At 40.2% G+C, this 13,733-nt stretch overlaps 1 protein-coding gene across 6 annotated transcripts in view; it reads right to left on the bottom strand.

Annotated features, from left to right (window-relative positions):
- col4a6 (collagen, type IV, alpha 6) overlaps positions 1 to 13,733 on the bottom strand; it is a 124,409-nt gene that overhangs the window by 50,168 nt on the left and 60,508 nt on the right. For all 6 annotated transcript variants that reach the window (XM_028038925.1, XM_028038926.1, XM_028038924.1 and 3 more), the window contains exon 4: positions 8,398 to 8,475. In XM_028038925.1, the coding sequence (XP_027894726.1) occupies positions 8,398 to 8,475 (78 nt within the window). The remainder of the gene's footprint in view (positions 1 to 8,397; positions 8,476 to 13,733) is intronic.

Below are 13,733 nucleotides of genomic sequence, written 5' to 3'. Positions count from 1 at the left end.
AACACAAACAATTGGGTCAGTGTCACCTTATCTCCCCTCCTCTCCTCTCGGCCGGTTTGACACAAAAGGCACGCTGCCGGCCTGTCCCTTCTTCTTTTAACCTACCCTAAGCAACGTTTTCTTCTTCCGCTTTTTTTCTTTTCTTTCTTCTTCTTCTTCCCAGTCTACCTGCTTCAGGATTAAAGTAGAGGAATTCAGGGGCAGAAAGACGCGGTCTTTCATCGCGAGGCCCTTTGAGGGGCTTTCATCCCTGGTTTCTTATGTTCTCATTCCACCGAGACACACATCCACTATCGCTTTACCTGAGTCTTATTTTAGAAGGTGCAGGCGGCCCACTTCCCCAGTCTGTTCGGCCTTTACTCCCCAGCCGCTTTTGTTGTCTGGGCCCCGGTGAATGAGACTTACATTTTTGTGTCTGCTGGCCTGCCTCTTATTCAGCTGTGGGTCACTTTCTACACAGTCACCTTATGGACTGGGATACACAATATTTATACACTTCTGCATGCAAAATGTACATCTATAGTGGTCACTTCTCTATTGATTCCCCATTTGAAAGTAATACAATGCATGTGTTTAAGAAAACTCGCATGCATCATTAAGATCTATGTACATAATGCAATGGAAGGTTTTTATAACTCACACGTTTTTAAGTTGAATACGTAGAAAATGAGTGAGAGAGGCCCATTTCCTTTAATTGTGGATTAAAAATGATAAAGTCAATAAAACATGTAGTTTCGTTGCAGATGTGTGTCGATCTTCATCAGTGAAAGAAGAGATTACTTAAAAAAAACTACATTTCATCTCACCTGTGGCTTTGCACAGCACGACGGAGTGATATGGTCATACTAATAAAAAAAAAGAAGATTACAAGAATAAAACCAAAATAATACCAGAATAAAGTCATAACATAAGGGGAAAAAAATCATAATATTTTGAGAATAAAGCCGAAATATCACAAGAAGAAAGCTATGATATAACTTTCACGTAACACTACCGTTTTATTACCGTATTATTTTGATGCATTTTTCGACTTTATTCTCATAAAACTTTTATTTTCTTAATATTATGACTTTATCCATCAAATATATTCCTTTATGCTTATAATTTTATGACTTTATTGTCGTAATTTTATCTACTTTTTTCATTTTCGTTGCTTGGCACTAATACTGCGTTGCAGCTGTCCGTTATCCTGCAATAGCTAGCCCCGCCCACTTCATCACAACCCTCCGGGGCTGACTACTGACCAGTTCTCTGTCTAACAGGTCCGGAAAATCTCTAAGACCTGGGTATTACCCTAAATGAGATCTATAAGAGATAATCTATTCAAACTGGTGTCGAAAGCGATTCGTCTAGCTCTAACTACCTCCAATCCAGAAGTTACGACCCTTTACAGTTAAGAAACAATCAGCTGAGTAGCCCTCACAGCTGCATAATTTCAATAACCACTTCTGTTAACGGTAGCTCGCTTTCTAAAATATAACTCGCTCTTGGAACCGGCTAGACTAAATTTAGTGACTTGGATGTAAGTCCCTGGGTCATTATTTTACTCTCGCCAAAGGAAATTATGAAGCCTCCTCTTTTCTAGAACCATGTACATTAATTTTACCTTTATTAGAAGAACTGAAGAATGATTACTTGACTCGATTAATTCCAATGTCCACCAACCTCATTAGAATTTTAGAGTATGAATTTTATTAAGCAAGCTTAAGCAGGAATATGTGACATACAAATCAATAATCAATTGTATATATATTTGAGAACAGTATAATAAGGTCCACATGTATAACTATACCATGCTGTCTCCTTTCCCTAACCTATGTCACCGTTTCTGAGATGGAATTTCATGGAGCAGAGGCAACTCACACCCAGTTGAAGGTGAATCTTAGCAGCAGAGACATCCAGATTCCTTGGACAGAGTCTTTATCCTTGTGCGGGAAAAATCCTCCTTAGAATAGTAGCAAAGTAGAACGGGTTTAAATCCTTTTAAAAACCCAACTCTTTATCCCTCCGGGAACTTCGTCTTTTCTCCAAGTCTGTTGCAATATATTCGGGGTGGAGGCAAGACCGATGGCCGAATCAGGAACTCGGGTTTAGGCGTCCGGAACTTGTCCCTCCTTGGCGGCGCTGAGTATCGAGTCTCCCGTGGTTCCAGGGTGCGGTCTATTAATGTTTCCTCTGCTTCTCCGTTGTGACTCCTTCAGCGCCGTGGACAAAGAACAAGAACTTCTCCTTTTCCGTCTGCTTTTATACGTTTCTCTGCCATGCATGTGTATGGGGAGTTTTAGTTTACGTGGTTTCCTGAACATCTGCTGATTTCCTACGTTTCTCTGCCATGCATGTGTATGGGGAGTTTTAGTTTACGTGGTTTCCTGAACATCTGCTGATTTCCTACGTTTCTCTGCCATGCATGTGTATGGGGAGTTTTAGTTTACGTGGTTTCCTGAACATCTGCTGATTTCCACGGAAACCCCCATCGGCCCCTCCTCTCTGCTGACTGGGGTGGAAAGTCCCGTTCTTCCTTCTGCTTGTTGATCTTAGCCAACCATACTGCTCCACCCATCCTGTGCGCACTGGCCATCTGTTCAGAACTGCTTGCGACAGCAGGAACTCACAAGTTCCCCTTCTCTTTTCACTCATTCTTTTCTCTGATTAATTATTAAACACAGTCAAATATTATAAACTATTTGCAGATTTTCATTAAGCATTAATCATTTCTTTCACTTATTATAAATCATCAACCATAATCATTTCATTGTTGTTATCTCATTACAGATCATTATTCATACATTTCAGAACCATTCAGTGACTACTTATACACAGTCATTTTACCACTTGTACTAATACACGTCCAACTTAATCATTATAAATCAAAACACAAGATTGCTTTATTTCTTCTTTCAGGCTTTCATGCACCTTTTTCTGCGTGTACCTGGACAGATCTCAAACCCCATACCAGTTTTCTTGACACAGCACAGCTGGATTTAGAACCATGACTGAAATGTGTAGACCCAGCAGAACCGTGACAAACAAGGCTGGACAGGAACCTAGCTTCATTTGCTGCCACGCAAAGCGAGGAAGCCGCTTTCCAGGGAAAATTAACATTGTTAAACTTACGCAACTATTACAGTAAAACCGTTTAAATCGTGACATGTGCAGTCTTTTCAACTGAAATTGGTAGAAAACCACCAGAGAGCCACTAATGTTATGTTGCTAGAGGCGTTTTGGTACACTATGTCAACACACGGCAGTTGCTCTTCCCATTATTTTCGTCTCCGTTATGAGACGACTGGAGGAAATATTTTCAGTTTATGCCTCTGCATGCCAAGGCTGCCCAGAACTATGCTCAAGATGGTACAATAACGCCCCGAAGAGATGTTGGCACAGCCAGACATCCTAAACACCTGCAGAGACCGTGACGCAGAAATGTCACGGAAGAAAAATAAAAAATAAAACTGGGGAGAAAAAAATAAAAAAAATAAAATCACAGCACTGTTTCTTTTCAATCAAATAAAAGTGCTGCGATTCCACTTTGCGTCATTTCTAAATAACAGCATGCAAACTAGTAATTTTCTCTGTCTTGTTGTGGTGTGGTAAAGTTTGGCAAATTGTCAGACTACAGCAAAAACCAGCAAGACTGAAAACGGGAGATGAGTGAAGGAAATTAATTGTGCCATCGAGAAACATGTTTTCGTATATAATCAATATTCTACCAAAAACAAAACAGGGCAGTTATTTTGCATTTATTTGTTGGGACTTTACTTAACCAAGTACATATAGTATAGTATATAATTATAACAATAGCATAAGGGTCTCATTGAAGACTAAAGTAAAGCTTCAAATAAAATGAGATTGGCGAATAAACACGTCTCTCTTCCTGTAATTAATGGAACCATAAATCCTTCTCTCTACTAAAAGAAATACTGAAAATAATTACTTTTTTTAAATTCAATCTTGCAGAAAATATTAGTTTGTTTTCTGCTACTGACCGTGTATAATTTATTTCATTATGCATTTAACCTATGTTTTGTTGTTTCATTGCTTTATTATATGTCATATACATCACTGACATCATTTGCAAGTGACTCGTTACATGAATATATTTTCCGCAGGAGTTTAGTTAACTACCACGGGGTGTGAAAGTGCTATGGCAACGAACCTGGAACTGACGTGAGAAGATCCATAAATTTGCGATGTTTAATAGGCTATTCATGTAAAAAAAAAAAAAAAAAAGATACTAAGGTGTTGGTAGCAAAAAGAAAAAAGTTATCCCTCGGGGATAAACAAAACTTCACTTCAATCTTGTGTGACAGCATTTGTACTTCTTCAGTTAACCTGTCAAATCCTGATGGATCTCAAACATTAGCAGATGTTTTGGTTGGGGTGCCAAGACATCCTGGAAACACACCTCTGCATGATAAGAGGCCTGTAATTTATCTGTGTCTCCTTATAAAAAACAAAAAAACAAAAACAAGCGATGAGGGTGATTGCATAAAGATGAAGCAGAAAAGAATCGACCAATTAATTGTGGTCCTGAAGATGGATGTTGAGCGTATCGTCGTCAATCGATGTTCTCTGACTTTAAGATGGAGGGCAATTATTCAGCAGATGCAAAAGAAACTAAGGCACAAGCTGTCTAGGGGTCATGTGATTTGACGTTTTCCATCCTATATGCATATCTTACGAATGCTCAATCTGCTATGATTTGAGTTTTTGTAAACAACTGATCCCTCTACAGACTGTCTTTAAAGCTGCAGTGTGTAACTTTTGTAAACTTGACTTTTTTACATATTCGCTGAAGGTGTCAAGTTGTTATGAGACAAGTAATCTGTGAAAACATTTAGCGCCTCTGTTTTCTCCTTCAGTGTTTCCAGTGCCAACTAGAACCAACCAATCAGAGCCAGGAGGCGGGTCTTATGGCTGTCAATCACAATTGTGTGTGGCCATTCTATGCTGCAGCTAGCATAGCCTGTTGCGAATTCCAACGCTAGTTGGCATGGCCACCGACGACGGCAAATAAACGGTTTTCCTGTGACGTTGAGTAGTTTTTCCGTCATTAGCACATTGAGCAGCGAGTACATGAAGTTGGTTGACAGCGGTAAGACCCTCCTCCTGGCTCTGATGGGTTGTTTTTGGCCAGGATTTCTTCAAACACCGATAGTAGCTCAGGGAAGAGGTGGAGGAGACTGATCGTTTCGCAGATTATCTGTCTCATGGTAAAAGTTTGAACAAACATGTAAGAAACATATTCTTTATAAAAGTTACACACTGCAGCTTTAATCCAAATCAGTAACACTGAGCTGTTGTTGACTCAGGACCTGTGTGGCATAGAGCCCTTTAACTCCGTCCCACCTGTGGACTTCACTGGCATTAACAGCCATGATTAAGAACACACCTACCTTCTCCATGGTCCAACTACAAAAGTAAAACTGAAAAGAGACAAATAAGCACCTTAGCCCTGACGGGACTCCCAACAATAACAGTTAAAGAATGTAATGTAGTTGCGGCCGTGTCATTTAGGCCCAACAGGAGGCCTGAGCAGAGCCAGCAAGTGTTACCTGATCATTTACCTATAGATACCTGAGCGTAATGAGGAGCTCTTCACTATGTCATTTAGCTAAAATGGTGTACAGTAGTCGGGTAGTAAGTGTAGGCTTCTGTGTCAGACAGTAATTGTTGTTTAGATCCGAGCTAAAGGGGGGGAGCGAGCAACAGTGTGAAGCTTACACTTAGTCTGGTTTTACTCTGGTTTTAGGGTAAAGACAGAAGTCTCGCGTTTCCACTGAACTCAAGACATCGCTACTTTTAAGTTAGAAAAAAGGGGGAGCAGTCACGTGTAATATGGAAACCAAGGAAAGGAATGTCTTAGTGGATGCATTCGCTGCTTCCCATATAGGTAGAAGATGGGAAAGGAAGGACAGAGGAATAACTTCTTTTAAAAATCACATGTTCAGGAATTTAGTTCAATACTGCGTGGAGTAAAGTCCAAAATTATTCATACACCCAAAAGGTTATTGTGTATGAACACAAACGTTTCACCCAAGACGTTTGTGTCTGAGAGAAGATCTGTTTCACAAAATGGTAAAAAGACGTTTTCCTGTTTTTTTTTTTGTTTTTTTTTACATTTAAACAAACAAACAAAAAACAACATAAAAATCATTTGTGCAACTGTCAATGATGATTTGAAAAACCTTTCTTGGCTTTTTTCATGTCTCCACTGGTGTCTTTGACCTTTCACCTTTTGCAATGAACTCCAAAGTATTTGAGGTTGTAAAGTATTTCTGCTTTCAGCCCAATCTTTAACTCCTTCCCCAGATTCCCCATTAAATTCAAGTCAGGACTCTGGCTGGGCTGCTTCGAACTTAATTTGATTATTTTAACAATTATTTTGATAAATTTAATAATTTCAAATTTTAATATTTGAAACATTTAGTGGACCACTTAATGGTGCACCAGCCATTACGCTACCACACCATCTGTGTGTTTAGAGTCACTACAACAACAAGTAGAACAAGTTTCTCAGCAGAATCGTTGAGAATCTTGATGTAGTTCTTTCCATTAGGTTGCCTGTTCTGTTGGGTGTCGACATGCTATTAACAAGGCTGCACAACTGTGGCCAAACAATTCCATTTTAGTGTCGTGCCCATTAAACCAAAGAACAATCTCCTCCTCTATCCAGATGAAAGTTTGCAAAGGCCAGGCAGGTGTTTTTTTTCTACCTAACTCGTGGAAATGGTTTCCTCTATTATCCGTTTCCACGGGATCCAGAAGATGCAGGGTCTGTTTGACCGTCTGCCTTGAGATGTTGCCACCGGCAGGAACCGCATTCACTGGGATGGCCTTTGGGTGAACCTTCTCACACCGTCAACCTTGCCAGTGCAGGTGCCACTTTTGACCTCCTACCAAAGCCTGAGACAAGTTGCCACTGGAACTCAAAGACATTCAGATATGACCTTGCACCGCTTTCTTGACTTTTGCTCCTTCAGAGCAGCAAGAAACACTTGGAATGGTGCATCACCTTGAATCTTTCAACCCACTCACAATTTTCAATGGCTATGCAATTTGGGACATGCTCTTGCAAATTGTAAATAAAATGGTTCTTCTTTGCTGAAATATGCTGCACTTATTTTAGCAGACAACTACAGTATATCCCTTCCTGCCGGACGAAATATGTCGGTAAAGTCAGACGAATATTCAATCAAAATCTGGCCTCACTGTTTCCAAGGATTCAAAAATATAATTTGTGTCAATAAAACCCTTCCCATTTTTGGTGGAGTGTAAACAAGACTGAGTTAATAATGGGCAGAAAGCTGCTGGAGGGTTGTTGCTGAAGTCGAACTAAGCAAGATGCTTTTCTAATCTCTTTTTGATCTCGGAGGAACTTTTGACTCTGTAAACTCTGTTTTGGCCGTAAATCAGCAGAGTCGAGCGCTCTGATTGCTGCTCCGAAAGGACGATGGGGCTGACGGTCGGGAAGTTTGTGCGCATCTACAGAGCACAATCTGCCAATGTGCAATCAGCAAAGGTTTGTTTTGATGTTAGTGGTGACAGTTTGATGCTAACTGTATGATGGGATTGACAAGAAAATGAATTCTCTGCCTGCAGCTACACATCCTGATTTGATCGTATTCCCGCTCCTCCAGGAACCCCGTTACGGCGCACAGAGAGGGGTTTGTTGAAACATGCATTCTACAGACCAACACAGACCACGCTATCATATTTGCAGGCAACATGCAAACCTGATGAAAATGGATAAGAATGTAAATGTGAGCCTGAGGGGGGCTAGGTGGAGATAAAGTACCCCAACCTGCTAAAAACAAGCAGCACAATCTAAGATCAAACAAGGCGTTGTGGGTTTGTACTGATTATAAATTCATTTAATGCCCTTCAGGGGAAACAATTAACCAATTCCCGCCATCTAATGTATCAATAAACCACAAATATTTGTGCATACAGTCAACATCTAAAACACGCACAGACAGTAATAGTTATCAGGCAATCTAAAGATGGGGGGGAGGGGCGGGAACATAGTAAAAACTGTAAGAAATTAATGTTAACCACGTAATTTAATTGTTGTTCTGTAATTACCTAGATTAGCTATGATAGAGACGAAATACCATCGACGTGTGTAAAAAGCTTCACCACCACAAAATTATCCTTAATATGAGCGTAATTATATTTTTATGCATTTTTATGTCTGCCGCTGTGGTGGAACATCATATTACGCGGCTAATTACTGTGTCTGATTTTAATCCGTGCTCGGCGAATGATTAATAGATGAAAATATTTCAACTTTATACTCTATAAACTGAGGGCAGAGGGGAGTGTTGTTTGTCCTAACATCATGTTCTCTGTTTTTTGACACAGAGGTTGATTTCAGAGATCATGCAGCCGACTCACCCTGCTGCCTTTCTCTGGGAAGCACTTGCACCCTCTGCTGCAGTCCAGGCCTGCGCACGGTTCATCAGACTTTCCACCCTGTAAGAAAAATAAAAAATAGGAAGTAAATCAATGTAACTTTTCACCAAGGAAAAGGTTAAAAAAATCAAAACAAGGTTGTTTAGATAAAAGAAGAAAAGGAATATGACTGAATGACACACTTTTAATATTACAAACAAATAAAAATGCTCATAAGAGATGTAAAAATATATATATTACATGCTCAATTTTAGTGAGTTTCATTATAATCATGCGATGGAATTTTAAATAACAATAAACAGTCCTGTAAAAACTCAGATAAACCTCAAATGATTCCCACAAGCCTTTAAAGTGAAAACTAAACTAAAAGAATTTATAGCGATTGATATTTTAAGCATAATAATTTAGAAAGACCTTTTAATAGTCTATCTACAAAATGTGTTTTATAGTTAGTCTAAAAATCAGGTATTTAAGCAAACATTTTTATTTGAATGTAATTTCTGGAGAAATATAACAATTCCCAATTATTTCATGCAATCATTTCTCTTTTTGTGACCACTGTTGGAAAATCAAGATGCAGTATTGAGTTGGTTGCAATCTGCTATGTGTGCCACTAGATGGCACTGCAGCCGACATTCTAGACATTGAATTACACACCTATTTGTTACTTGGTTTTATATTGATTGATATATTAGGTGAAAATCAATTTATATGAAACTTCTCATTAGATGAAGTGAAGTGACTTGCCAGATAAGTAAGAAGGACCAAGGTTCTGATCCACCCTGTTTTTCAAGGCAGACTTATTACCTTCTAAACCCCACGTGAACTGCAGATTAGCATTAAGTTCAATGGGTGGCATTCCTCAGATAGCTATGGAACATCATCCAAAGGTTTCACACCAGAGCACCAAAGAAAGAGCTTTTATAAGCTGCCTTGTGAGTGAAGTAAGCTTACATACATGAGGCTCTTAAAACTTCAAAAAACCCACGTTTGGTTTTTTGGTCCGAGGCCGAAAGGTCACGAGGGGGGAAGAGATCTGTCCTTTTGGCCATTCTTGGTATACATGCCTCAACACTTTCATAAATGTTTAAAACTCGTCCTATATGAGGATAATTTGAACATTTTCTTTCCTGACTTTATAATAATATAAAGGATGGCAGGTTGCTGGTGGTGGGACGACGCCTGATGGGGGTCAGGGTGGATGAGGACAGAGTGTGCGGGGCTTATCAGCTCATACGGCAGTCGGCCTAGTGCCCATAAGCTTAGTTAATAAAGGTCAAGCAGCTCTTGTTAGAAATCATCAGTTGGTCGACTGGGTCCTGACCAGGTGTAGCAGGGGCCTGGGAAAGTGTGGCCCTCAATGTGAGGTCCTAAAGAATATTTTTGAAAAATAACGCCGCCACTTGGAGGGGGGGGGCATTTTAATAAATCACGTTTCTAGTGCAGACAAATAATGATTTATTTTCCTCATCACTCAACAGTTACATAGCAACTTTACTCCAAGTAGACATCAATAGAGGTTTAAACCCAAGTCACTTATTCTTCTGCCTGACAAACACCTGGTTCAAAGGCTTTTCAGCTGTTACTCATCTAAATTATTCTGCTATTATCATAACTGGTTTATCTGTGAGAAGAAAAATGAAGAAAAAAACAGAGGAAAGGCCACAGCACACAAAAAAATTCATAAAATGAGCATGCAGGCCTGTCACAATAACATTTTCTGCTGGACGATAAATTGCCCCAGAAATTATTGCGATAAACGATAATATTGTTGTTTTGAGACCATTTTAAAGTAATATGATGGTAATGGCATAATAATACAAGTACGTCACTCTCAAAGAGCAATAAACTTTAATTTCTAACAAACATTTAACACTGGAACTGGAAGACATTCTAAATATTCGCAATAAACAAACAAAACAACGGAAACAACAAATAAAAAGAATTATGAAGTCACTGTAAACTAAATAGTCCTTCATAAAAGGAACTAGCTGAAACTGATAGATGACTGATGTCATCTAGTCTCTTATAGAAAGAAAAACAAACAGCTATGCAAATGGAAATGATGGAGCTTGTTTACATTTTTCATGGAGTTAATTGATTTGTTCCTTATTGCAGTAAGCTTAACTTCAGGTCAACCCTCAGACAAGCTGCTGCTGCATTAGCGCTACATGTACTTCTTTTTCCTACTTACGTTAACTTAGTTTCCTTCAGGAATTTAAAGAACTGAAAAGAAAATAAATTGGGCGAGGCTGAGGTCTTTGTCTGATAACTGCGACTATTACTACTCCTCCTGCAGCAGACTGATCAGGTGGGGCAAAAAAAAGGGGGAGAAACACCCTGCAAAGCAAAAGTGAGCTTTGCACAGAGAAGGGAGGGAAAAGGAGAGAGAGAAGGAGGGGAAAGGTCATCCGTGCCGGTCCGACTTTCTTTCTTATGATCCCAATTCCTTTACTTTCGACAAAAGAAGGGCAACAGTGAGCAGAGAGCAGAAGGAATTACAGCCGAGCACTAAACTGGATCCCCTAAACTGGATCCCAAAGAGAGATTCAACCTCTGGGGCGAAGACAAGCAGATAAAGATAGCTGCAAAAACAAAAACAAAGACAGGGTTTGGACGCCCAAATGATTATTATTGGATGCTTAGTCACCGAACGCCTATAAAGTACATTTCAGATTTTCCTATTCATATCAAAGCCTATTTTCTGACCCATTGGTCAGAGCAAGTCGATTCACATTGGGGGTTTTTTTTTTTTTTTGGTTTGATCCAAAACCCTTTGTTGTGGGACATAATCCAGCCTCCACCTGAGAAGGGTGGAGATGCACTGATCCGCATTCAGTTCCCGCCTGTCCACACCTGCAGCTGAAACTGATGGATTGTATCGGGAAACCGATGCTAAACCAGCGCCCGAGGGAAGACATTTGTTCCCGCTGCTAAGAGAGAGAAACACGAGGCAGACAAGCTACTTCAACAACTCAAGTCCTGAAATCTTTTCTTTTTTTAACAATAATTTCCTTTTTGTTGCTGTTTCATGAAGGCCAGACGTGTGAAATGTGTGACAGTTTCCCTGTAGTCAGATTCTCCTGCTGTATTCCTTGACCTTCAGGTGCTGTTCGTCCTCTTATGCTCTCTAACAAAATATCTGACCTTCACATATCACTTCTATACACAATTGCTTACATTGGATTTCATGGAAGGGCATCAGTTTGCACACTGCTTTAGATATTCCTCAGATATTCCTTGTTCGGTCACAAAACCGCCAATGAAAAACAAGTTTTTGCAGTGTACCGTAAGAGGCCAAAAGCAAAACTCCAATCATACTTTGCATGCATGCAAAACGCGAATCAACACGCTCGTTAACGAAGGCTCAAGTGGATTCCTCCGTCTTCGCCCACATCACCACATCTCAGGCTCTTGTCAACTCGAATTACCCGGTTATACGCCTTAAAGCTTTAAGCCATTATGTCCCAATCAATCCGTGCTGTTTGCTCATACTTCTCTGTCCAAACACTTTCATGTTCACATGTCTAGCTGGGCTGTTTCACAGGCCCTCATAACACATGCGTGTTTAACTCTCATGACTGTAGGTAACGGGGTATACGTCTGGACTTGCCTTTTCATACCTATAGAGTTGGCCTAGATGAGGTTCCGGTCGACCAGAGCGTGGCGTACATTGGCCCTTTCTGAGCCCCTTCGTTGTTATGATGGTTTTGTTCTGCTTGTGCATACGGGAATGCAGGATTGTGCGGAAAATGCTAAACAATTTCTCAAACAGCAATGAAAATAAACAATCAGCCTCTCCTGTAGTGGCAAAGATTGAATAACGTACCTTCTGCAAGCCACAAAGAGCGCCTATATGTAAATATATATATTTATATATTCATACTGGACATGCAAATAAAGAATAGAGAAAGTTTTGTTTCAGCGCTCCTTCAGGGCATGCCAACAAGTCATCCTGTTTTTTCACAAACGGTAATAAAACTAGCACAACACTTAGCTTGAAGTCTGCAGCTGCGTTTCCACAACAAATGTGTGCAAATCTTTGTCTATATCCTGCTAATGTCGAAAAAACACGCAGTTTTGTAATTCTGTTCAACAAGAAATTAAATTCAAATCCCTGTGCGAGTAAGCCTGTCCACATAATAAGTCATCAAAAATCACAGCAGCGACAAATGAAATATTTTTATAATTTCAGCCACTGCGCTAGCTCTCATCATCTATCAGCTGTCAGAGGAAACGTCGGCGTTTTATTCAGGCATTGGAGAGACAAACCCATATTCTGGAGTGGTTACGTATGAGCCGTTTTGTGGGAAAGTTACGGAAGAGCTACGGATTTAACACGTTCGAGTGACGAAGCTTTTTATGAGCTGTGCAATACTGCGAGAGGTCTGGTGGATCCAGCTGCACATATCTGAGAAAAACAAAAACAAACCACCATTTTGTACCACTTCCTGTCGTTGTCTTTGTGGTCTTCACCAGTAGTAACAACCGACTGTTGATCACCTGACTGATGTGATGCGGGGAAAAAAAAGTTTCCATTGCAGTTTTGTGAAATACATCTATTTTGATCTGGCTGAAAAATTACCTCATACTCCCCCCCCAAAATTGGCATGTTTCCAATAAGCAAATTTATTTTCGTAGCTTCAATTTGCGCCATCTTATGGTTAAAATTCCTGAAGCTACTGATCCAGTTATTCGCTGTAACTTCACTTAACTTTTTTCCATCAAATGATTAATTTCTGAGATAATATTTTGACTACAAAGTCTATACATTTTATTCCTGTCGAGTTCAGAGAGAGAAACAGAACATCCACAAGCTAACGTTGACCTTTTGCACTCACTCCCTGAATAAAAAGTAGGAATGCTTTTAATCCGCAGCACGTCAGTCGGCGTGCCGTCACACGGCGCGTCCCCACGGGAGCGAAACGTGTATTTCACCAGCTGTCAGTAAAACTGTTATCGGACTGACTACTGTCAGTTTTGGACAACGAGATCTGTCGGGGAAGTGGTGAGATTAGAGCTTTAAATGCTTTTCTGACTCCAGAGATGTTTTTACCTCATCACCTTTTAGACCTGAACTCAACGTTCAGAAAAGCAGCTGCTTCTGCAAAGAAGAAGCTCGAGATCTTTTTGTTTTTTCCTTCCTTCCCTCCACTCCCTTCCTTTTTACCATCAACTCTCAGTCTTGCCCCTCTTTTCTCTTAAGTTCTCCCTCCCTCCCTCTCTCGTTCGTTCTCCTTCCACCAGCTCCATCTGTGACCCTGAGACATCCACTGCAGGAGACGAACCAGCTGTGTTTGGGACTCCGGAGCTCCTCA

Source organism: Xiphophorus couchianus, chromosome 14, assembly GCF_001444195.1.
Source record: "Xiphophorus couchianus chromosome 14, X_couchianus-1.0, whole genome shotgun sequence".
Taxonomy (NCBI): Eukaryota; Metazoa; Chordata; class Actinopteri; order Cyprinodontiformes; family Poeciliidae; genus Xiphophorus; species Xiphophorus couchianus.
Note: the sequence above shows the minus strand (reverse complement) of the source record. Positions and strands in the feature narration are given on the sequence as shown.